The 24,386-nt window shown below is 49.3% G+C and overlaps 1 protein-coding gene across 1 annotated transcript in view; it reads right to left on the bottom strand.

Moving 5' to 3' along the window:
• HNRNPLL (heterogeneous nuclear ribonucleoprotein L like) overlaps positions 1-24,386 on the bottom strand; it is a 174,980-nt gene that overhangs the window by 90,899 nt on the left and 59,695 nt on the right. Inside the window, exons 3-6 of the mRNA XM_082249368.1 lie at positions 18,025-18,262; positions 14,266-14,351; positions 932-1,028; positions 781-853 (exon numbers count right to left, since the gene is read on the bottom strand). Coding sequence (XP_082105494.1) covers positions 781-853; positions 932-1,028; positions 14,266-14,351; positions 18,025-18,262 — 494 coding nt within the window. The remainder of the gene's footprint in view (positions 1-780; positions 854-931; positions 1,029-14,265; positions 14,352-18,024; positions 18,263-24,386) is intronic.

Here is a 24,386-nt window from a genome sequence, read left to right as displayed (position 1 = left end):
CAGTTGGATAATACACTCCCTCATCTTAATAAATGTGGACAAATCACTGCAGTTAATTTTGTTGTTGATTATTTAAAGTACACTGGTAAAACAGTTACCCAACTTGTATAAACTTTTGCTAAACTACATTGATCGATGGTCCATAATACGTGGATATAGTAGCTCAAAAGTCAATGTATTAAGCTTTGGACATGCTCAACAGTCCTCTTAAAAGACTGATTTGCAACCTCTTTACTGGAGATAAGTCAGAATACATCCCGGTGACAGCTTGAATCCAAGCAAATAAAAGATTTTCAAATGTCCTCCACTGAGAGCCTGTGCTGGTGGTAAGGATGCATGCAGAATGCAGTCAAGGTGAGTTGCAAGTCTGATTTTAGGATGGTATTTCGGAGAGCTGTTTGCAGTTGTCTCAGTGATGCATGAAGAGGTGTAGAGTCAGCCTGCTGAGACGTCCTCCTCTGGACTTCTGAATGCCTTGTCCAGCTTTAACGCGTAGGAACAAAGTCTCGTCCGTTGAAAAGCAGCGTGCAAGTTTATGGTTTGGAAATGCATCCCTCCCCCTCATCAAAGCGTGATAGCGATAAAGTGAAAAGGGACAACAGGGAAAAAGAGGCTGCATGGAGAGAAAAGTAGAAAACTGCAAGCTATCACAGACAGCCTTTTAAACAATACCCTGGACAGCATCTAACCAGAACCCTAATCAGGATTTTGCCATACACCATAAAAGACTGAATGTAATTTCTCATGTTTGCATAGGAACCATTGATTTGAAATTCCTACCTCGCCTGTTCAAGTAGGGTTTGCTGTAATCCCAGCTATCGTTATCATTCCGAATAACATTGAGACGTGTAGGCTGCACACAATGAAAGAGACAATCAATATTATAGCAGACGAAAAAAACAAAAATACATGCAACAAGAGTAAAACTTACCCTGGCATATTCTATTTTTAGTGTGCAGCATCCAGCATAAATATCTGCGCCATTTAATGCAGCTTTGGCCTTCTGGGCACTTTGCACTGTGTCAAATGTTCACTGGTGTTAAGGAACCTGGCATTCAGTCAAATAGGTGCAATTAATAACCATACATTTAAAACCCATCCCAGAACATTGGTAACCCCTTCCTACACATAAAATAACTAGAAAGTAGGGAAGCTGACAGGTTTCACAACCTGAAACGTGGCATTGAAAGGGAAGAAACTCTAATCTGTATTATTTTGCGACAACTTTCTGGATCCAACCACCTGTCCCAGGTCCAGGTGTACGCAAAGGAAATTACGCTTGTGGGGGCATACCTTCTTGGTGAGGAGGACTTAGTTGCAGGCTTGGGGGATTTAGATCAAGGTTTTGCCTTGAAAAACTTTGGGTAACTAAAGGAATTATTTCCAGAAACCAAGACAAAGATTTTCCCAGATTGAGATTTTGCTTGGGCAAAATTCTTTCCCCCCTGTTAATTGTAAACGTGCAGGATAGTACGAGATAGGCATCCCCACCTCAAAAGGCATCTAGTCTTAAATGCTGGTACATCCCTAACTAGGACAGTTAAAGCAGAACTTCATTCTCTCAATCCCATTGACTATTTTTACTCCATGCTACTAGCATTAGTAAATAGATAGGAGTATATCATATTTACTCATATTTACTTGTTTTAACATTTCTTCAGTTATTTCCTGGTTTTCAGGTCTAGGCAAATGATGTCATACATCCCAGGAATCTTCAGGAGGGGTTTTCTCAGCTGAGCACACCCTTGTGCCTGTAAGCCAAAAGCAGATGGATTCCAGGAAGTAAGTGCTACATAATCATCTGTCCTTACTCAAGAAGGCAATGGCCAGAAATGCTAGGGGGTGTTTCTCAAAATGATTTCTCAGCAAAAGAACTCATAGATGGGCGAGTTTGCTTTAAATATTAAAAATGAATTAAAAATAGTGTTTTCGTTTTGTAGTGCTCAGATGCAGTGTAGTTCCTCATCCTCCATAGGGCATTTTCGTGCAAATTGCTTGGGAGGAGTAAAAACCTTAGATGGGTTAGGCCAATCACCATTTTAAAAAAGGGTGTAAAAATGATTGTACAAGAAAATTACTTTTAGCTGCGGGCTTTTAGGAGACCACAGACGAGAAAACTTAAGTACAACTGACCTGTTTGTTTCAGGTCTAGACGTATGCGAACTGCATCAGTGAGCTTAGCTACGGAGCCTCTTAGTTGTAGGCGTATCCAAGTAGACAGATTCCTCAAGTATCAAACCATCTACCAAGGAGAAGGCACCCACCTCTGCATTCCCAGCCACAGCAGGAAATTCAGAAACAGATGATTCTGGAGAGCAAGGAAACCCGTTTGCAGCCATTGTGTTGCAAAGTGAGTAATCATGGCTGAAAATGTTCCCAAAAACTAGCCATAACAGCATTAAACTCCTCCCTATACATGACAGAGGAGGGATCTGCCCCAAAAGGGGTTAAGGAAGAAGCAGGTGAGGGCTATAATTCAGACCAAGATCTGAAATGTCAGGTTCAGGTTTCTTAGGAAGTGCACTGCAAACCACCCAGTACTGTATCTGGATCGCAAGCTGTGCAGACCCATAGTACTGATGGCTTTGTACCTGTGATCCTTTGTAATATGCCGGAGAAGGATTCCAAAAGGACCACTCACAGCACCCGCAGAGGGGGAAGGGGGGGGGGTGCCAATGATTCTGCACCAGGGGCAGAAGGAGCCCAGAAATGTCTAAGGATCACAGTGTACTGCAGCCGTGGAGCTGGCAAGGTGTGGATACAGCTGCATGTGTCCTGAAAAATGTGCAGAAGGAAGTCCCATACGAAGGGCTGTGCAGATATAATAGGACGACCTGCCTGGGAGTACGGAAAATGTACCAAATTAAAAAATGGTACTGTGTTCCACCCACCTCAACTGCAATCCAAGTGTCACAACCAGTGAGCTGTACAAACCTCCAAGAGTGCAGCAAGGCATGCATCCTGTCTGCCCCCCCGAAATGAAGGCCAGATGCCCAGATTTACTGCTGTGTACACTCGCAGCTGCATATTGGATTATGGGATTTTTGACTCACTGTAAAATCCATTTCTCTGATGTTCATTGACTGACATGGCTCCTGATCTTCTTAACCATTGGGTTATACTGCCCCCTACAGGAGTAGGGCACTAGGCAGAAAACAAGTCTGGGTATGCCTATGGGCAGTCCCAGGGGGTGTACTCCCTCTCTTTGCTGTAGGTGTCAGAAAAATGACAACTCCACAGAGGGGTGGGTGCCGTGTCCGTCAATGAACATCAGAGAAATAGATTTTACGGTAAGTCAAAAATCACATTTTCTCTTTCATTCATTGACGGGCACAGCTCCTGATCATCTAAACCATTGGGACGTCCCAAAGCAGTGTTAAACATGAGGGGTGGGAACAGTGAAAAACAATTTCCCAAGGCTAACTAAAGCCAACCAGGTAAACAGGAGCTCAACCAAAACAACTGGAGCTCACCTGAAAAAAAACAAATACACCCTCAAAGAGGACCAGGTCCTCTAAACAGCAGCCTGCTAAACCTTGCGGCCAAAGGAAGCATCCACAGATGCCAACACATCCACAGATGCCAACACATCCACTTAATAGAACTTTGTGAAAGTGTGCGCCGACGACCAGGTGGCCTCCTTGCAAACCTGCATCATTGATGCCTGATAATGGAAGGCCCAGGAGGCACTGAGCGCCCGAGTAGAGTGTGCCTTGATAGGGAAAGGAGGAACCTGACCCTTGATGGAATAGGCCTGAATCACCATCTATCCGATCCATCCAGAAATGGTCGCAGGGGAAGCGGAAAACCCTTTCTAAGGCCCATCCGTAAGCACAAATAGGGAGTATGATTTCCTAAAATACTCTGTAGCTGCCAATTACACCCTAATCACCTGGACCACATCCAAGGCATGCAAAGCAATTTCCTTCGGATGTTTTGGCCTGGGACACAGGGAAGGCAACACAATGTCTTCATTCAAATGAAAATCAGAGACAACCTGAGGAAGGAACGATGAACAGGGGCGAACCACCACCTTATCACTGTGAACCACCAAGTAAGGTGAACAACAGGGTAACGCCGCCAATTCCGACACCCTGTGCGCAGAGGTGAAAGCCCCCAAAAAGGCCACCTTCTAGGACAGCGTAAGTAGGGGAATCTCTCGAAGATTCTCAAAAGGAGGCTTCTGGAGGACTGAGAGCACCAAACTGAGATCCCAAGGTGGCAACAGAGACCGCACTGGAGGGGTCAAGTGCCTAACTCCTTGAAGAAAAGTACGAACCAAGGAGTATGTGGCCAAGGGCCATTGAAAAAACACTGCTAAGGCCGACACCTGCCCTTTGATAGTACTCAAGGCCAGTTTCTGCTCATCCCCCTGTTGAAGGAAGGTCAAGATCCGAGCCACGGAAAAAAGAGCGAGGATGAACCCCAAGAGACTCACACCACCCAATGTATGTCTTCCACATATGATGGTAGATCTTCCTAGAAATAGATTTCCTAGCTTTTAACAGCGTTGGAATCACCGGCTCGGACAAACCTCTATCCATCATCTCCTGGCGTTCAATAGCCAAGCCGTCAAAGCCAGCGACTGTAAAGCAGGATGGAAGATTGGTCATTGGGACAGCAGATCCTCCCTGAGAGTAAGCTTCCAAGGAACATCGGCGACCAGCCGAACCAGATGAGCGTACCAAGCCCCGCGAGGCTAGCCCGGGGCCACTAAGATGACCGGAATCCCTTCTTCCTCAATCCTGCGTGGAAGTCTTGCCAGCAGCTTGAGAGGAGGGAAAGGCGTAAATCACACGATACTGACCCCACAAGGCCACCAGCGCATCTGTGACATCCGCCAGAGGATCCCGTGACCGAGCCACAAACATCTGCACCTTTCTGTTGAGCCGGGACGCCAACAGATCCACCTCAGGGATGCCCTACCGGAGACAAATGATGAAACACCTTCGGATGAAGGGACCACTACCCTTGGTCCAACGCCTGCCAACTGAGATAATCCACCTGCCAGTTTTCCACCCCAGGAATGTGTATGGCGGAGAGGGCTGGAACGAACCATTCTGCCCACCTTAGAATGCTGGCTACCTCCAGAGCCGCCTGGTCCCCCTGTTGATTGATATAAGCCACAGTGTGTGGAATTGTCCCACTGAATGTGCACTGGACATCCCGTGACTACGATCTGTCCAATGTTCAAGGCACAGTCTAATCGCTCAGGGTACCAAGACATTGATCGGTAGTTTGGACTCTTCCAGTGTCCGGACAACCCAGAGCAGAAATTTCTGCAAAGGACACCTCCCCAGCTGGTCAGGCTGGCATCTGTTGTGACCGCTGTCTAATACAAGGGATGGATACCACCATATCAGGAACTCTTATTCCCTGGCTCAGCCGGATCTGATTGTCCAGTGACTGCAGATTCTTGTCCCATTTGGCCAGAACCAGGGCCATCACCCTTTAAGGTAAAAGGTCTTGCACTGCCCCAAAAAGAGCCTGTAGGCAGACAGTCGCACGTTAGAAGGAAGAACCTTACCAGAGGGTAAGAACAAAACTAGATCTTGTAGCCGGACCGAATGATCTCGTGGACCCACCTGACTTGTACCAGGGGGGTCCACGGGTCCTGGGAACCAGCGAAGACACCCCCCCACCCCAGATACGGGTGAGGGCGCACCTTCATGCTGAAGGGGCTTTGTCCGTGGGTCTGGAGAAGCCCGCTCTTGACTTGCCAGACCAAGTTCGTTTGGATCCACCAGAGGAGGCTCTGAAGGGCTCCGACCCCTTGTCAGTTGACTCTGAGGGACGAAAAAACTTCTCATGAGGCAAGAAGAAGAGCCCACGTCTACGATGAGGGTCCTTGCCCTTAGTAGCCTGTGGAAGAAAGGTACTCTTCCCCCTTTGAGACCTTTTAATGATGTCACCCAGGGTAGCATCAAACAGGCGATCCTCTTGAAAGGGAAGATCAGTCAAGGTCTTTTTAGAAGTCTGGTCTGCAAACCAGCATTTGAGTCAAAAGACACGCTGAAGGACTACTGCTGAAACAGAGCCCAGCCACTAGGGGAGCCGCATCAAAAGAGACATCACAGATAAACTGCAGCCCCTGGACCAGATGGTCCGCCAGCTTAGCAAAAGCAGGCGGGAGCTACTCCCCCCTCCAGGTCATGGCGCAAAAGCCTAGCCCAGCCAATGGTGAATATCTTACCGAACCAGCCAGGATGGACATATTGCGGGTCACAGCCTCCACCTTTTTGTTAGCAGGATAAATGTCGGGGACTCTTCAACCGGAATCATGGCTGCCTTTTTTAATCTGGAAACTGGAGGGTCCACCACCGGTGGAACAGTCCACTTCTTAAGAAGGGACTCCTTACAGGGGTATTGCCTAGCAAAATCGCTTAGGGACCCCAAGGGTGCGCTTTGGTCATCCCTACTATTTAGTGACAATTCTTTTAAAACAGAAGGGGAAAGGGAACGCATTTTCTGCTATGGATGGCTTGTGAATGCCAAAGGGAACCTGCACCTCCACCACAGCTTCAGCTGCGTTCTCCATCTTTAAAGTCTCACGCACAGCTACAATCAGTGCATTCACCAGCACCTTTTCGTACACGGTTGCAGAAGTTGAGGAATCTACCTTACTATCTGAGGATTCAGGGAATGTAGTCGCATACCCAGCAGGGTGACCCACGTTTGTGGCGGCCAAATCAGATTCAGGATCTGATGAGACAGAGGTGGCAGAGGAAGGCAGGGGGCGCCTTTTGCCAGCCTGTCGCCCAAAAGCCACCTCCACCCGGGACACCAAGAACTCCAGGACCGCCGTCAGTGCATCGATGAATGGATGGGACCCAGTGGGTCCTGCAGCCTCAGAGGAGGGGATCAGATGGGGAGATGTGCTCCAAAGCCTCCATGAGTCACCAGGGGTTTCCAGCCACAGAGCACCAATCGATCCTCAGTAGAGAGGGAGAGGACCCCACCAAACTCATCACCTTGCAGAAACCAGGCACCGCAGCTACCTGTAGAATCTGCACTGCGCGAACAGCAATCAGGAAATTAAAAGATCCAGGAGTCAGCACCAAGGGATGAGGAGGGGCTCCCACTGCCAAAATCGCCTGTCATGGTCTTACCTTCTTGCTGTTCTCCTTCGTTTGACATGTGCTGGCGGCCATCTTGGTTTCTGGGTTTCTTGTAGCCTCCCCCCCTGCGGCTCCTCCTTCCCACTGGGAGGAGCTGGATACCTAGCTCATATATATAGGAGGTCTGTGGCTTCAGTTCCCTGCTTGGTCCTCCTGTGTTCACATGCTACTAAGACTGCTGCTACTTCTGGTTCCTGTTCCTGGCTTCGTCTGACTACCCTGCTGGTACCTGATCCTGGCTTCGTCTGACTACCCTGCTGGTTCCTGATCCTGGCTTCGTCTGACTACCCTGCTGGTTCCTCACCCCTGGCTTCGCAAAGACTCTGCATCGGTTTCGCCATCCGTTTGGACTTTTGCTTTATAGCTTGTTTTTCAATAAAGCTTTCTTATTTTCACTTATCTGTTGTTGTACGTCTGGTTCATGGTTCCGCGACATTAGGACCAAGCCATGAATTCTGACGGTACAGGGCCATCCTCGCTACCCACGCTGGTTGCCAGACTTGATCAGCAGGATCACCTGTTGGGTCGGTTCGCCGTGGCGTTGCAAACCCTGCTTGAACGCACGGTACCACAGGCCACGAATTCTGACGGTGCAGGGCCATCCTCACTACCCACGCTGGTTGCCAGACTTGATCAGCAGGATCACCTGTTGGGTCAGTTCGCCGTGGCGTTGCAAACCCTGCTTGAACGCACGGTTCATTTCGCTCCCGTTGCCGATGGTTCGGTTGTCGCTCCTGGGTCCGCTCCTGGGTCCGCTCCTACTGCCGCTCCGGTTGTTGCGCCAGAGTCTACCCCGACACCTGTTGTTGCGCCTGCGGTGTTTCGGGGTATGTCCGGTTCTGCCCCCCTTCCACAGCGCTTTGGGGGAGAGCCAACTCAGTGCCGAGGTTTCCTTAACCAGGTGGGCATTTATTTCGAGTTGCTGCCACATGCCTTTCCTACTGAGAGATCAAAGGTGGGCTTCTTAATCTTGCTGCTCTCGGACAAGGCCTTGGCCTGGGCCAGCCCTTTATGGGAGAACAACAATCCGGTGGTTGCCGAGTTTTCCGGTTTTGTTGCTTCTCTTCGGAAGGTATTCGATGTGCCGGCTCGTGCTGCCTCTGCTGCGAAGCTCCTTATGTCCATCAGACAGGGTTCACGATCCGTAGCTGAATACGCCATTGAGTTTCGTACCCTGGCAGCAGAGGTGGGCTGGAATAATGAGGCTCTGGTCGCTGCTTTCTCTCATGGTCTCTCGGATGCCTTGAAGGATGAGGTTGCAGCTAAGGACCTACCAGTGGAGCTCGAGTCTCTTATTTCTTTCCTGATTTTGATTGACACCAGACTCAGGGAGAGACCTTCCTTTAAGGAGAGTATGCGGAGGCCTCCTAACAGATTGGCGCCTACCTTTGTTGTCCCACCCGTGCCTCCCTCTCCTCCCACGCCTCCTGGGGATGACTTGTCTGGGGGTGAACCCATGCAGCTGGGGTTTGCTCGCCTGTCCGAGGGGGAGAGGGTACTCCGGAGACGCGAGGGCCGATGCATGTACTGTGGTCTCGGTGGGCATTTTCGGTTGGCATGTCCGAACCGTCCAGGGAAACGCTCGCACCTGAGATCCTGTCGGGGGCAGATCTTGGGTGGAGTCTCCTCGTCCCCGGTTTCCCGTGTTGACAAACCACTGATCACTGTTGTCCTTTCCTGGGTCGGGGGCTCGGTGACGACCCAGGCGTTGGTGGACTCTGGTGCTGGTGGTTTGTTCATTGATAGTGTGTTCGCTGCCGCCAATTCCATTCCTCTGCAGGCTCGAGGTTCTCCTCTGGCTCTTGAGGCGATAGACGGCAGACCCCTTCTGCCGCCACACGTGACTCATGAGACCCTTCCAGTGGGGTTAGCCATTGGTGCCGTCCACAGAGAGTCGGTCTGCTTCCAGGTTATTTCGTCTCCACACTACTCGGTGGTCTTGGGGTACCCCTGGCTCCAGAAGCATAATCCGATTTTCGATTGGAGATCGGCCGAGATCCTCTCGTGGTCACCGCAGTGTGGGGCTAGTTGCATCCATGGGCCTGTCAAGTTGCTTTGTACTTCCTCGGACTCTCTGTTGCCCCCTGAATACGAGGAGTACCGGGATGTATTCGATAAGGTGCGCGCGGTTGCCCTACCTCCGCACCGCCCATACGATTGTGCCATCGAGTTACAATCTGGTGCCGTTCCTCCTCGTGGCAAAGTCTACCCACTGTCGGTAGCGGAGAATGAGGCCATGGAGGAGTACGTGAGGGAGGCCCTTTCACGTGGACACATTCGCAAATCCTCGTCCCCGGCAGGGGCTGGATTTTTCTTTGTGAAAAAGAAGGGCGGTGAGTTGAGGCCTTGCATCGATTACAGGGGTCTCAATCGCATCACGATCAAGAACGCTTACCCGATACCCTTGATTTCCGAGCTGTTCGATCGCCTTAAAGGGGCCACGGTCTTTACCAAACTCGACCTGAGGGCGGCATATAACCTCGTAAGGATCAAGGCGGGCGATGAGTGGAAGACCGCGTTTAACACCAGGACCGGTCATTATGAATCCTTGGTTATGCCCTTTGGGCTGTGCAATGCGCCCGCAGTCTTTCAGGAATTCATCAACGATGTTTTCCGTGACCTGTTGCAGCAGTGTGTGGTGGTCTACCTGGATGACATCTTGGTATATTCTGAGTCCATGGAGACCCACATTCTGGATGTCAAACGAGTGTTGCAACGGTTACGAGAGAACAAGCTGTTCGGTAAGCTTGAGAAATGCGAATTTCACCGATCCCAGGTAACCTTCTTAGGTTACATCATTTCCGCTGAGGGGTTCTCCATGGATCCTGAGAAGGTTTCGGCTGTCTTACAGTGGCCCCAGCCCAGTGGTCTTCGCTCCCTGCAGCGCTTTTTGGGCTTCGCCAATTATTATCGGAAGTTCATCAGGGACTTTTCCATGCTAGCCAAGCCTCTCACGGATCTGACCAGGAAGGGCAGTAATTCCCAGGTCTGGCCGCCCGAGGCCATCCGAGCTTTTGAGGCTCTAAAGTCCGCCTTTGTGTCGGCTCCGATTCTGTCGCATCCCAACCCTGGGTTGCCCTTTGTCCTCGAGGTGGACGCGTCTGAGACGGGAGTAGGCGCCCTTCTGTCTCAGCGTAGAACACCAGAGGGTCCTCTGCTTCCTTGTGGGTTTTACTCCCGGAAACTGTCTTCCGCGGAGTGCAACTACCAGATTGGTGACAGGGAGTTATTGGCCATCGTGCAGGCTCTTAAAGAATGGAGGCACTTGCTCGAGGGTTCGGTGGTTCCGGTCCTCATCCTGACGGACCACAAAAATCTGACCTACCTCTCTGAGGCCAAGAGATTGACACCACGTCAGGCCAGATGGGCTCTGTTCTTGTCACGTTTTAATTACGTGGTCTCCTACCTACCCGGTTCCAAGAACATCAGGGCTGATGCCTTATCACGGCAGTACTCCGACCTGTCCAGGGAGGAGTCGATTCCGACTTCGGTCATACCTCCGAATCAGATCCTGGCTGCCATTCGCACCAGCCTGACCTCTCCCCTGGGTGAGCAGATTTTGGCGGCTCAATCTGGTGCTCCCTCTGGGAGACCCAACGGCAGATGTTTTGTGCCTGAGGAGTTGCGCACTCGGTTGTTGCGAACCTACCATAACTCCAAGACCGCGGGGAATCCTGGAAAGAATCAGCTGTCCTGGGCTGTTTCACGTCTGTTCTGGTGGCCTTCCCTACGTTCCGACATCGCCGCATATGTAGCGGCATGCTCCGTTTGTGCCCAGAGTAAGTCCCCTCGGCACCTTCCGTTGGGCCTTCTGCAACCCTTAGCCACCGGGGAGCGCCCATGGTCACACCTGGGGATGGATTTCATTGTGGACCTCCCTGCATCCCGAGGCCATACGGTCATTCTCATGATTGTGGATCGGTTTTCCAAAATGTGTCACTGTGTTCCTCTCAAGAAGTTACCCTCTGCACAGGAGTTGGCCACGATTTTTGCCAGGGAGGTCTTCCGGTTGCACGGTTTGCCCAAGGAGATTGTGTCGGATCGGGGGAGTCAGTTTGTGTCCAGGTTCTGGCGCGCCTTTTGCTCCCAGTTGGGGATTCATCTCTCCTTCTCCTCGGCCTACCACCCTCAGTCCAATGGGGCCGCAGAACGTTCCAATCAGGCCTTGGAGCAATTCCTTCGTTGCTATGTCTCCGATCACCAAGACAATTGGGTTGACCTCCTGCCTTGGGCTGAGTTTGCCAGGAACACGGCGGTGAACTCTTCCTCTGGGACGTCTCCCTTCATGGCCAACTATGGGTTCCAACCTGCCGTGTTACCGGAGGTATTCTCTCCCCAGGATATTCCGGCTGTGGAGGATCACCTTTCCGTCCTACGTGCTTCTTGGGTACAGATCCAGAGGTCCCTTGAGGTCTCTGCGCAGCGCCAGAGACTCCAGGCTGATCGCAGACGAGCGCCTGCTCCTTCCTACCAGGCCGGAGACCGTGTATGGTTGTCCACCCGCAACCTCAACCTTCGAGTGCCCACTCCCAAGCTGGCGCCTCGCTTTGTTGGTCCCTTCCGAGTGCTTCGCAGGGTAAACCCGGTAGCCTATGCCCTTGCGCTTCCTCCTGGCATGCGGATCTCCAACGTGTTTCATGTCTCCCTGTTGAAGCCTCTGGTGTGTAATCGTTTCACTTCCTCGGTTCCTCGGCCTCGTCCGGTCCGAGTGGGCAATCGTGAGGAGTATGAGGTGAGCAATATCCTGGACTCACGCCTGGTCCGCGGTCGGGTGCAGTTTTTGGTTCATTGGCGTGGTTATGGTCCAGAGGAGCGTTCCTGGGTTCCCTCCGCAGATGTCCATGCTCCTGCCTTGCTCCGAGCCTTCCACGCACGCTTCCCTCAGAAACCGTTCTTTACTCCGCGGAGGAGGGGCCCTTGAGGGGGAGGTACTGTCATGGTCTTACCTTCTTGCTGTTCTCCTTCGTTTGACATGTGCTGGCGGCCATCTTGGTTTCTGGGTTTCTTGTAGCCTCCCCCCCTGCGGCTCCTCCTTCCCACTGGGAGGAGCTGGATACCTAGCTCATATATATAGGAGGTCTGTGGCTTCAGTTCCCTGCTTGGTCCTCCTGTGTTCACATGCTACTAAGACTGCTGCTACTTCTGGTTCCTGTTCCTGGCTTCGTCTGACTACCCTGCTGGTACCTGATCCTGGCTTTGTCTGACTACCCTGCTGGTTCCTGATCCTGGCTTCGTCTGACTACCCTGCTGGTTCCTCACCCCTGGCTTCGCAAAGACTCTGCATCGGTTTCGCCATCCGTTTGGACTTTTGCTTTATAGCTTGTTTTTCAATAAAGCTTTCTTATTTTCACTTATCTGTTGTTGTACGTCTGGTTCATGGTTCCGTGACATCGCCACCCAGAGGGATCCACTTTCATGACCGCTGCTATATTCAATGGCAAACCATCGAAAAATGGCCGCTGAACTACACAAACATGGCCGCTCTGCATTGAGTACACAGGCTACAAGAAAATGGCGGCCCCATTCGGCACCTAGGATCCCAGGAGGGATCCCTAGGCCTCAAAAAAACGGCACAGGCAGTAATGGAAGGCCCTGGCAGGAGCCCCCACCAGGTACAGCCCCCCCCCCAATCGTCTGGTCCCAACCGGCGCACCCCCTCTGCCCCCATCGCCAGGAGAGCACTCTGCCCCCACCCTAGGCAGTGGACCAGGCCACCCCACATTCCCAGCATCAGTAAAAGAGGGGGGGCAAGATGACCCACAGGGACCACCATACGGATAAGGGGGATGCCTAACGGGAAGGAGGGGAACCCAGGGGTCCGACCATCCCATGGAGGTGCCCTCGTCCACCCCAAAACCCTCCAGGGGGAGAGGGGGGACAGTTACTTACCATACCAGGAACCAGGCGGGCACCGCTCCATACAGAACCTCCTCTCCATCGAAATGTGGGGGCTGTCGGCCAGCAGAAACGCTGCGACTCGGGCCGAGACCCAGTCACATGCGACCTCGCAAGGCGTTTAACTCGCAGGCCAGCCCCCATCCGGTGGCGCTAAGTTGCAGCCTAGCGTGGAGCTGAGGTCTGCGCGTGCTCGTTGGCCAGACTGGTGTGACCACTGGATCTAGATTATCCAGCCCATGGCACCATTCCGGCATTTGATTGTAGATCTCAAAAGAAAAAAAATGCGAGGACCAGAGATCCCAGTAAGGAACTAGGTCCTTAGTCCTGACTAGGCAGCAAAAAACTGAGTACCTACAACAGAGAGAGGGAGTATACCCCCTGGGATTGCCGATAGGTGTAGTCAGACTTTTTTCCTGCCTTGTGTCCTACTCCTGTAGGGGGCAGTATAACCCAATAGTTAAGAAGATCAGGAGCTGGGTCTGTCAATGAATGAAAGAAAGTAGGTTTTCGAAAAATTACCCTTCTGGATGTCAAACTCCCACAGGAGTCTTTAGGGACAGGGCACCACCAAAGTGTGAACCACATCCCTGGACCTGTATAGTGCTGTGTGGTTGCCACCCATGTTGCACTGACGGTACTAAGAATTGGTTACCTAACACAGTATCCAATGCACTAAGGCACTTACAGGCCAAATCTGCTTCCTCTTCACTGCGGGGTCCGGGTACGGAGGCAATGTGGAAAATAAGCCGATCTGGAAAGTTCCTAAGAACACTTGCAAAAACTGAAGGCATGCTAGGATGAGAGGGGTTGTGCAGGACTGCCCCAACAATTTTGTCTGTGTCCAAACTCCTGAAGATGGCAGCATAACCCTACATTTCTCAATACCTCCTAAGTGCTGTAATTTATGATAAAGAAAATAATCTTGAAAGACAGGACAAATAGCCAGAACAAAATGGTTAAAAACTTCTTACAACAAACAGAAAAAAGGTGTCCATCCGCCTAGGACAATAGCAAAAAAACGATACATGCTAAAAATGTGAGGGGTTATGCCAGCCTGGTCAGGTTTTCTTTTTCTGTCTGAATTTTGTGTGCCTCAATGAAAGAAATAGAAAGCGGTTTTTCCAACCAGTTCTAAAAACTTATACCAATGAAATCTCTATGAAACAAACCTTGTTTATATTCTTTATTTTACCCTTTCTAAACATTAAAAAATAAATAGCGAAGAAAAAAATAAAAATAAAAAGGATATTCCACCATGGCTTGAATCCCATTTCTCTTAAAAATTACAATGCGCTCCACTTTTCCTACTGGGTTGCAGACTGAATACAAGACATCCTATAGGAAAGGAATAAGGAAGAAGAATATTTTATAGTTGTGAAAACAATACCTTTAATAAATGCATTGCAATGTGTACATTTTTCTTTTATTAATAAACATAATAACTGAAGGTAAAACTATGTTTTAGTTTTAGATAGAATGGAGAGGGATTAGAAAACCTGTCAGGTTTTTATTGTGGTCTGTGTCCTTGTTAGGGAGATCCACCCTTTCTTTGTCCTGGTGCTAGCGCCAAAAGTGAAAGAAAATCCCAAATTCTAAGTAGTGAACAGAACAGGAATACAGGAGAAATCTTCTAACTGGAACACTAGTTCTGGTGACTACCATGGATTTCCTTCACTTTGGAGGGATATCCTCTAATTTCCTATTGTAGATACAGAACAGGAACTGAAAAGAAATCCCCACCATAAGAAAAAAAAAAAAAAACTAAACAAAAAGGGTATTGATCCTCCCATACTCTATACAAAATGAAAAAATGTTCTACTTTAAATAACCATTGGATGAAAAGATTGGCAGGTAAGAAAAATTATTGTGTATTTTTTGTAACCTTGGGTCGGTACTTCAGCTCCCCCCTCCTTCCCCCTCAGCGTTCTTGGATACATCACAGGTCTCAGAAGACTGCGTGACCATTCACAAAGCATAGTATGGCTTGCACATGGGCAGTAGGAAGCTGGCAAGTTAAGATACCGGTGCCTGGACCCGAAGCCTATTGAAGAATCGGCTCAGGGTAGGACAGCGCTGGATCCCTGGGCAGGTAAGTGTCCTTATATTAAAAGTCGGCAATTCCTTAGGGCGAGGCTAGAGCTCCTCTTTAAGTCATGTCAAAATATACACTAACCAATAAAATGGTGAAGATTAAAGTGGGAATCCAGAGAAACTGTAAAATACACAGTTTAAATACACAGTATATGTGAACTGTTTAACTTGACAAAGGATTTTTAATGCTTTTCATTAATAGTCATTTATATACCTTTGTTACATTTCAAAACCTGACAGGCGCCACATAATAATGAGCAAGTGGTAAAGTTGACCAGTGGGTTGAACGAAAAAAAAAAAGTAAGTAAGCACACCCAGTTTCTGTCGGACCGGCTGGCATACACACCGGCCGAATGCCGGCTGGTTTTTATTAAACCAGCCAATGTCTCTCAACATTTGGCCCTTGTGTACGGGTCTTAAGGCTAGGTTCACACAAAAGTGGCAGTTCCTACTGCCCCTCTGAAAAGTGTCACGGTCCCTTCGACTTCAATGGGTGAGTTTGGCAAGTATGCACCACTTGCTATACTCTGCCAAGTTAAAATTTGCTACACTGCAATGCGAAGCATCACAGCCATGTGTACTCACTTGAGTGCCACCAAGTTCCTTTGGACGTGAGCAGTAGAAATAAGGCTCAACCGCCTGCTTTAACCACCTATGTAATAGAACCCTTAATCCTAAAATTACAAATTATCGGCAGGTAAACCACTCTAAGGTACTGTACATGTATCTGATTTGTGTATTTACTGGTTGTCTTGGGGTTAAATGCAATTCCAATTTACTACTAAACAATAATACAATGGGCTTCAGGCCCAGAGCAGCATTTTAGGGGAAAAAAAAACACCAAACAGTCCTCAATGATACAGTAATGTTAGAGGTGCTTATGTGAATTGCAGACCTGTTTCAAAGATGCATGCAATGGGGGAGTCATGCTGATCTTGGCTGCAGTATGTAGTGAATAACTGACCAGAACAAGCATTCAACCAATAATGTGTTGGGCCACCTAAACTAATATCTTTCAGGTCAATGACAAAATACAGGTTAAAGTTGGGAATTAGGAAGACAGCCCTTGATCACGCAATAATAGAAATAAGTTAGCAGCTGTAGCTCCAATATTTATATACTGATCTTTTCCATTAATAATCTACCAGTAACCACAGTAGACAAATAATATTATAATGATAATGTATAGGACACACATGTTCACTTTAAAAGAGTATAGTGGTTGCAGACAAAAATCTTGAAACACTCGCCCAGCGCTTGTGATCTATCAGAGATATTTCATAAATAATTAAAAACAAACACCATATGGTTCACTGATATCAGCTGCTGTCAAAAAATAGGACAATCCAAAAAAATGCAATAAATACTAAAATCAAACCTAGCATCAACAGCATTCAGCAGCGCTCAATATGTATGTACATATCGTTAATCATAATAGTCCTCATAAGTGATATGCAAATAGGTCTAAAATGTTCAGTCCTCCTGATGGTAAAACAAGATTTCACAATAAACGATGGTACTCCCAGTGCTCTTAATACAGATCCAGCAAACGCCTTCCCCACACCATACGTGCTCCCCTTCAGAATGGGCACTCACCAGATGACCACTTGTCATTCGCATTTAAGCATAGGTTGCTTGTACCCTTGGTGACCTTAAGTAGGGACCCTACTATTCTGTGGTTAATCACTGTTGTCTGGTGTTCTAAGAGACCGGACCGTACCAAATGTAAAGATAGGATAGGAGGCACAATAGTGTAATACTGCTTTTTAAGTTTATTTCACAACACAGCATACAGCACCAAACCCCCCTAATCCCATCTGCTTACATTCAAATACGATCATAAAACCGCAACCCAGGCGTTCTGGCCGGCTCACCGCTACTGATGGACCTTCCCACAGCTTCCCAGCGGCGAGTTCCGAATCCCGGCCATGACGTCACAGGTTGCCTTGGTCCTCGATGGAAGTCCCTGTGATGAAACGTGTCATTCCATAGGCATGCTGTCTCCAAAGACCTCGGTGGAAGTCCCTGTGATGAAACACGTCTCAGAACATAGGCACGCTGTCTCCAAGGTCCTCGGTGGAAGTTCCTGTGACGAAACGCGTCATCACGTAGGCACGCTGTCTCCAAGGTCCTCGGTGGAAGTCCCTGTGACGAAACGCGTCATCACGTAGGCACGCTGTCTCCAAGGCAACCAGTGACATCACGGCTGGGATCCGGAACTCACCACTGGGAAGCTGTGGGAAGGTCCATCAGTAGCGGTGAGCCGGCCAGAACGCCTGGGTTGCGGTTTTTTGATCGTATTGCCTTGTCATTTAAATTTGAATGTAGGCAGATGGGATTAGGGAGGTTTGGTGCTGTATGCTGTGTTGTGAAATAAACTTAAAAAGCAGTATTACACTATTGTGCCTGCTATCCTATCTTTACATTTGGTACGGTCCGGTCTCTGAGAACACCAGTGATTACCCACAGAATAGGAGGGTCCCTACTCGAGGTCACCAAGCGTACAAGCAACCTATGCTTTACATGCGAATGACCAGTGGTCATCTGGTGAGTGCCCATTCTGAAGGGGAGCACGTATGGTGTGGTGAAGGCGTTTGCTGGATCTGTATTAAGAGCACTGGGAGTACCATCGTTTATTGTGAAATCTTGTTTAACCATCAGGAGGACTGAACATTTTAGACCTATTTGCATATCACTTATGAGGACTATTATGATTAACGATATGTACATACATATTGAGCGCTGCTGAATGCTGTTGATGCTAGGTTTGATTTTAGTATTTATTGCATTTTTTTGGATTACACATGTTCACTTAGCGATGCATTTCATTATTATAATAACAAAAAAGGTTAACAGTGTAAGCAACTGGCAACCAGTTCTCACACTGAGCCTAATCCATGCATGAGAGAAGACTTACAACGGTGATTGGATATAAGGGATTTTGAATTGATAGTAGAAGAACTTTATTTCCTCCAGAAGGATCTTCAGTGTTTGCTGGCCTTGTGATTCGCTTGCTTGTGGAATAATTGAAGAAGGCTTGCTGTCCTGCTATATACACAGGCTCAGAGGTAGCAAATGTAACACATTTCTTAGAAAACTCTGTATTTTCAAATTCTACCAAGGCTTGACGCTTAAAGGGCATCATCATCACATAACTGCATAGAAAAGAAAGGTTATTATGTTAGGTACCAGATCACTTTTGGCAACAAAATTGAGATTATATTATAAATGTATATTCATTTTTTGTAGTTAAAGTGTTACTAAACCCACAACAGTAAAATCAATCTGTATATGCAGTAAAGCAAGCTGGGTATACTCAATGTGGAACCGAAGGGGTGAATCCTCCGCATTGTGTAAAAAGGCGGTTTGATCCTGTCTCCTCTGATCCTCCACTTTTTGTACTGTCTCCAATCCATCTGCTGATAGAACAGAGCCCTAGGAGGCACTCTGCACCGATATGTTTTTTTCAGGGCCGATACCAATACTGATATTTTGGTCACAACGTATCGGTATTGGCCGATATGGGCCGATATTTTGTACATTTAAAGTTTTGAAAAATAAAGACAATTTTTGACACAAATCTGGTACTGAACATGTTAATTTTTGTTTAATCCTTAATGGCTGGCTGTCTGACACCCTGTGGTGGGTGGCTGGCTGTCTGGCACCCTGTGGTGGATGGTTGGCTTGCTGGCAAGCTGTGGTGGGTGGCTGGCTTGCTGGCACCCTGTGGTGGGTGGCTTGCTTGCTGGCACCCTGTGGTGGGTGGCTGCCTGTCTGGCACCCTGTGATGGGTGGCTGCCTGCCTGGCACTCTGTGGTGGGTGGGTGGGTGGCTGGCTGGTACAGTGCCTGTGGCTGGCTGGCACAGGGCCTGTGGGTGTCTGGCACCCTGTCTGTGGGTGGCTGTCTGTCTGGCACCCTGTGGTGGGTGGCTGGCTGGTACAGGGCCTGTGGGTGGCTGGCTGGTACAGTGCCTGTGGCTGGCTCGCTAGTACAGGGCCTGTGGATGTGGGTGGCTGGCTGGTACCGGGCTGCTATTGGTGGGTGTATGGCTGTGATACGCTCCCGCGAGACTAGTCCCGACTCCAGACAATGCTGTCCAAGGCGAGGGAGGCGGCCTAAGAAGGCAGAATGACGTCACAAAAATATTGGCCAGTTCCAGGGCTGATACCGATATATCGGGGAAAGTGCATTATCGGCCACCGATAATCGTTCTATCCCTACTAGAGAGGTTTTGTATTATTTTTTTGGGAGGGTGCATGTAATCAGCACAGGGCCAATTACAACTGTCCAAACAGAAAGTCAGGGATCATGCAGCCTCATAGGACAGCCAGAGGAGAATGAAAACTCCTTCTACAAGCGGCCGGACACTGACAGCAGTCACAAGACTGCTATATACTACTGATGAGAAAAGGTATTTAGCAGTTTATACTTACTAAAATAATTGCATTTCCATGTTCTGTGTACTGTGGGAGACCAGAAATAGTGAATGCAGGGTCCAGGGTTTAGTAACACTTTAAAGAGTCTGCGTCACCAGCAGCTGCATATCCACAGTCTATTTTCCGAAATAGCAACACAACAGAAAAAAAAATGTAGCCTTTCTTCAGCTTAGTAACATCAAAAGTCCACTTAATTTTAGCATACAAAATACAACACGCTTGCACCTACAGGAGGGGTGTTACAGTACTACAGCTTTTAGGGATGTTTTCCAACCTCAAAAACTACTACAGCTCAACTGTTTCATCAGTGTAGTTTCTTGTATTTTAAACATCTCCTGTGGGTCTACAAACCCTTTGATGTCCTTTATAAAGGGACCATAACCCAAACTGTAGAGGAGAGAGAGGTGTATCTCCCATACAGGAACCATCCCTGGAGTTCGGGTGAGCTGCAGGTGTTTCTAGATGCACACCATAATACGGTGCCAGTCACTATCAGCTTTCACTCTGCCACTTCGTATATAAAGGCCAAAGAGCAGCACATATATATATCTTGTTGACACCTGGAGAGGTGCCAGAGCACTTGGCATGGGTTGGGGATGAGACGCTAAGAGTCTTGCAAGATCGGTGTGTGGTGGGGATATGGATATTGATAATAAAAACTAGTACTAGGGTTTTTCGCTTGGTCCCTCTGTGTTACAGATTTTATATGTTATTTTATGTTATAGTTTTATGCATTTATATATACATAACTGTTACGCTGAGCGTTCCGGGCCCCCTGCTGGCCTCGGAGCGCTCACATCGTATGCCCCCAGGCAGCACTCCAGCGTCTCGGCGTGTGCGTCCCCGGTACTCTTAGATTCCCAGGCCCAGTGCACCAGTGATTGGTGCCTGGCCCAAAGTGGTTATTAAGGGTTAAGGTTTGTGAGAGGCAGTGCTGACTTAATTAGGCTTCACTTGTGCACTGCCCATTAATACTTTCTCCCCCCACAGCTTCCTGACGGATCTTTGTGCCTTGTGCCTCTGAGAAAGCATTCCCTACTGTGTTAGTTTGCCTTGCCTGTTGCCGAACCCGTTGCTACCGACTACTCGCCTTTGAACCTTTGCCACCTGCCCTGACCTCTGCTACGTCTGACTACACTCTTGCCTACTCCCTGTGTACCACGCCATATCAGCTGCCAGAGAGGTTGAGTTGTTACTAGGGGACACGACCTGGTAGTTACCGCCGCAGCAAATCCATCCCGCCTTGCGGCGGGCTCTGGTGAAGACCAGTAACTGCTTAGAACCGGTCCTCTAGTACAACCCGCGCCATCGCCTCTCTGGTCCAGAGGATCCACTACCAGTCCTGCCGGTTCATGACAGTAAGATCCGGCCATGGATCCCGCTGATGTTCCCCTGCCAAGCCTAGCAGACCTCACCACCATTGTGGCCCAGCAGGGTCAACAGCTGGCCCAGTTGACCGCTATGTTGCAGCAGCTCCTGCCTTCTCAGCAACAGCCATCACCTCCGCCTGCAGTTGCCACCGGTTCCAGAATCCGTTTGTCCCTACCAGACAAATATGACGGAGATCCAAAGCAGTGCCGTGGGTTCCTGTCGCAGTGCTCTCTCCACCTCGAGCTACTGTCCGACCAGTTTCCTTCTGAGCGAGCCAAGGTAGCCTTTATTCTCAGTTTACTGTCCGGGAAGGCCCTGGCCTGGGCTACACCACTATGGGACCGCGCTGATCCTGCCACCGCTTCAGTCCAGAGCTTCTGCCTAGAGTTCCGGAATGTTTTTGAGGAGCCTGCCCGGGTTACCTCCGCAGAGACTGCCTTACTAAACTTGACCCAAGGAGGTTCTTCCATGGGTGACTATGCCATTCAGTTCCACACCCTGGCCTCTGAGCTGAACTGGAACAATGAAGCCATTTGCGCCACCTTCAAGAAGGGACTTAACAGCGAGATAAAGGACGTCCTGTCTGCACGTGAGCTTCCTTCCACTCTTAGTGACCTCATCTTGCTGGCCACTAGGATAGACAAGCGTTTCGCCGAAAGACAAGAGGAACTCCTCCTTGAAAAGGAAAAAGCTCGTCCTAGACGCTACCCTCGTCTGGCTCCCGTTTTTCTGCGTCCACCTCAACCCACTACTGGGCCTCCCGCCGTGGAGGCCATGCAGGTGGATCGGTCACGCCTGACTCCGCAAGAACGAAGCTGCCGCAGAGACGAGAACCTGTGTCTGTACTGTGCCAGTACCGAGCACTTCCTTAGAGATTGTCCTCTCCGTCCACCGCGTTCGGGAAACGCTCGCACCTAGTAAACGTGGGAGAGGCGTTGCTAGGTGTGGATTCTTCCTCTCCACGTCTCATCATACCTGTGCAGTTGATCATCTCTTTCAAGTCCTCTTTCTCCGCAACCGCCTTCTTGGATTCCCGTTCAGCTGGCAACTTCATTCACGCCTCCTTGGTTGACAAGTACCGTATTCCAGTAATCTGTCTACCCAAACCGTTTTTCATCTCTACTGTTAACGGTGAGAGACTCTCTGCCACCGTGCAGTTCCGTACCCAGCCTCTGCAGATGGACATCGGAATATTTCATACCGAGACTTTAGAGTTCTTTGTCCTTCCCTTCTGTTCCTCCGAACTCCTCCTGGGTCTGCCGTGGCTTCAACATCATAGTCCTGTCCTGAATTGGTCCACCGGTGAGATCCTGCGTTGGGGTTCCTCCTGTTCTGACCGCTGTCTCAAGCCTGCTCTGGTCAAACAGGACCCGCAAGTTTCTCTGCCTCCTGGGCTGCCCAAGCCATACCATTCCTTTGCGGATGTCTTCTGCAAGAAACAAGCTGAGGTTCTTCCTCCTCACCGACCCTACGATTGCCCGATCGACCTGATACCTGGTTCTACTCCACATCGGGGCAGAATTTATCCTCTCTCACCTCCTGAGACTCTTGCCATGTCCGACTATATACATGAGAACCTACAGAGAGGATTCATAAGAAAATCTTCTTCTCCTGCTGGGGCCGGTTTTTTCTTCGTGACAAAAAAAGGCGGCTCCCTCCGCCCCTGCATTGACTACAGAGGTCTTAATAAAATTACCATCAAGAACCGTTACCCTCTGCCTCTAATCTCTGAGCTATTTGATCGTCTCCGAGGGGCAAAGATGTTCACTAAATTGGACCTTCGAGGGGCCTATAATCTGATCCGTATCCGTGAGGGAGACGAATGGAAGACCGCCTTTAACACAAGGGACGGCCATTTTGAGTATTTGGTGATGCCCTTCGGCCTCTGCAACGCACCTGCCAGGAATTCGTCAATGATATTTTCAGGGACTTACTTTACACCTGCGTGGTCGTATACCTGGATGATATCCCCATCTTCTCCTCCAATTTGGATCAACACCGGGCCCATGTGCGACAAGTTCTTACTCGTCTTAGGAGGAATCGCCTGTACGCTAAACTTGAAAAATGTCTTTTTGAACGGACCTCCCTGCCTTTCCTGGGATACATTATCTCAGCCCAAGGACTTCAAATGGACCCAGCCAAACTCTCGGCGGTTCTGGATTGGCCACGCCCCTCTGGTCTCCGAGCCATACAAAGATTTCTGGGCTTTGCGAACTACTACAGGCAATTCATCCCTCACTATTCCACTCTGGTAGCTCCTATCGTAGCTCTCACAAGAAAAGGAGCTAACCCCAAATCCTGGCCTTCCCAAGCCGAGGAAGCCTTCCAGTCCCTGAAATCCGCCTTTGCCTCAGCACCCGTTCTCTCTAGACCAGATTCCACCAAGCCTCTCTTGAAGTGGATGCCTCCTCGGTGGGAGCCGGAGCTGTCCTCACCCAGAAGTCTTCCAGGGGCAAGACTTCAACTTGTGGCTTCTTTTCGAAAACATTCTCCCCCGCAGAGAGAAATAACTCCATTGGGTACAGGGAACTGCTGGCATTTAAATTGGCACTGGAGGAATGGAGACATTTACTTGAGGGCGCCACACATCCTGTGTACATCTTCACGGACCACAAGAACCTGGCTTATCTCCAGTCTGCTCAGAGATTAAATCCCCGTCAGGCCCGTTGGTCTCTGTTCTTCGCCCGCTTTAATTTTGAGATCCATTTCCGTCCGGCTTGTAAGAACATTAGGGCAGATGCTCTGTCTCGCTCCTCTGATGTGGTGGGCGACGAGTTAACACCTCAATATATTATCCCTCCAGAACGCCTTATTACAGTCGCTCCCGTGGACCTGCGCCTTCTTCCTCCTGGCAAATCCTACGTACCTCCACGTCAGCGATTGCGAATTCTCAAGTGGGGCCACGCCTCCCCTTTTGCCGGTCATCCAGGGGTGCTAAAATCTCTCCAACTGAACTCCCAAAGGTACTGGTGGCCTTCTCTGGAGAAAGATGTCTCGGACTTCGTCCAGGCCTGTATGATTTGCGCCCGGGATAAATCGCCTCGCCAGAAACCAGCGGGCCTCCTCTTGCCTCTACCTGTTCCTGAAGTTCCTTGGTCTCACATCGCTATGGACTTTATTACAGATCTTCCCTCCTCCCATGGCAAGTCCGTTATTTGGGTAGTGGTGGATCGCTTCTCCAAGATGGCTCACTTTGTACCCCTGCCCGGTCTACCCTCTGTATCCATGTTGGCTAAACAATTTTTCCAACACATCTTCCGTCTCCATGGCCTTCCCAAACATATTGTCTCGGATCGTGGGGTACAATTAGTCTCCAAATTCTGGAGGGCTCTATGTGCTCAGCTCGGGATCAAATTGGACTTTTCTTCTTCGTACCATCCTCAGTCTAACGGCAAAGTAGAACGGGTGAACCAAATTTTGGGTGACTATCTGCGTCACTTTGTATCCTCACGCCATGACGACTGGGCTGA

This window comes from Pelophylax lessonae, assembly GCF_965119305.1.
Source record: "Pelophylax lessonae genome assembly, chromosome: 3".
NCBI classification, from domain to species: Eukaryota; Metazoa; Chordata; class Amphibia; order Anura; family Ranidae; genus Pelophylax; species Pelophylax lessonae.
The sequence above is the reverse complement of the archived record's forward strand: the minus strand, read 5'-3'. Positions and strand labels throughout refer to the sequence as shown.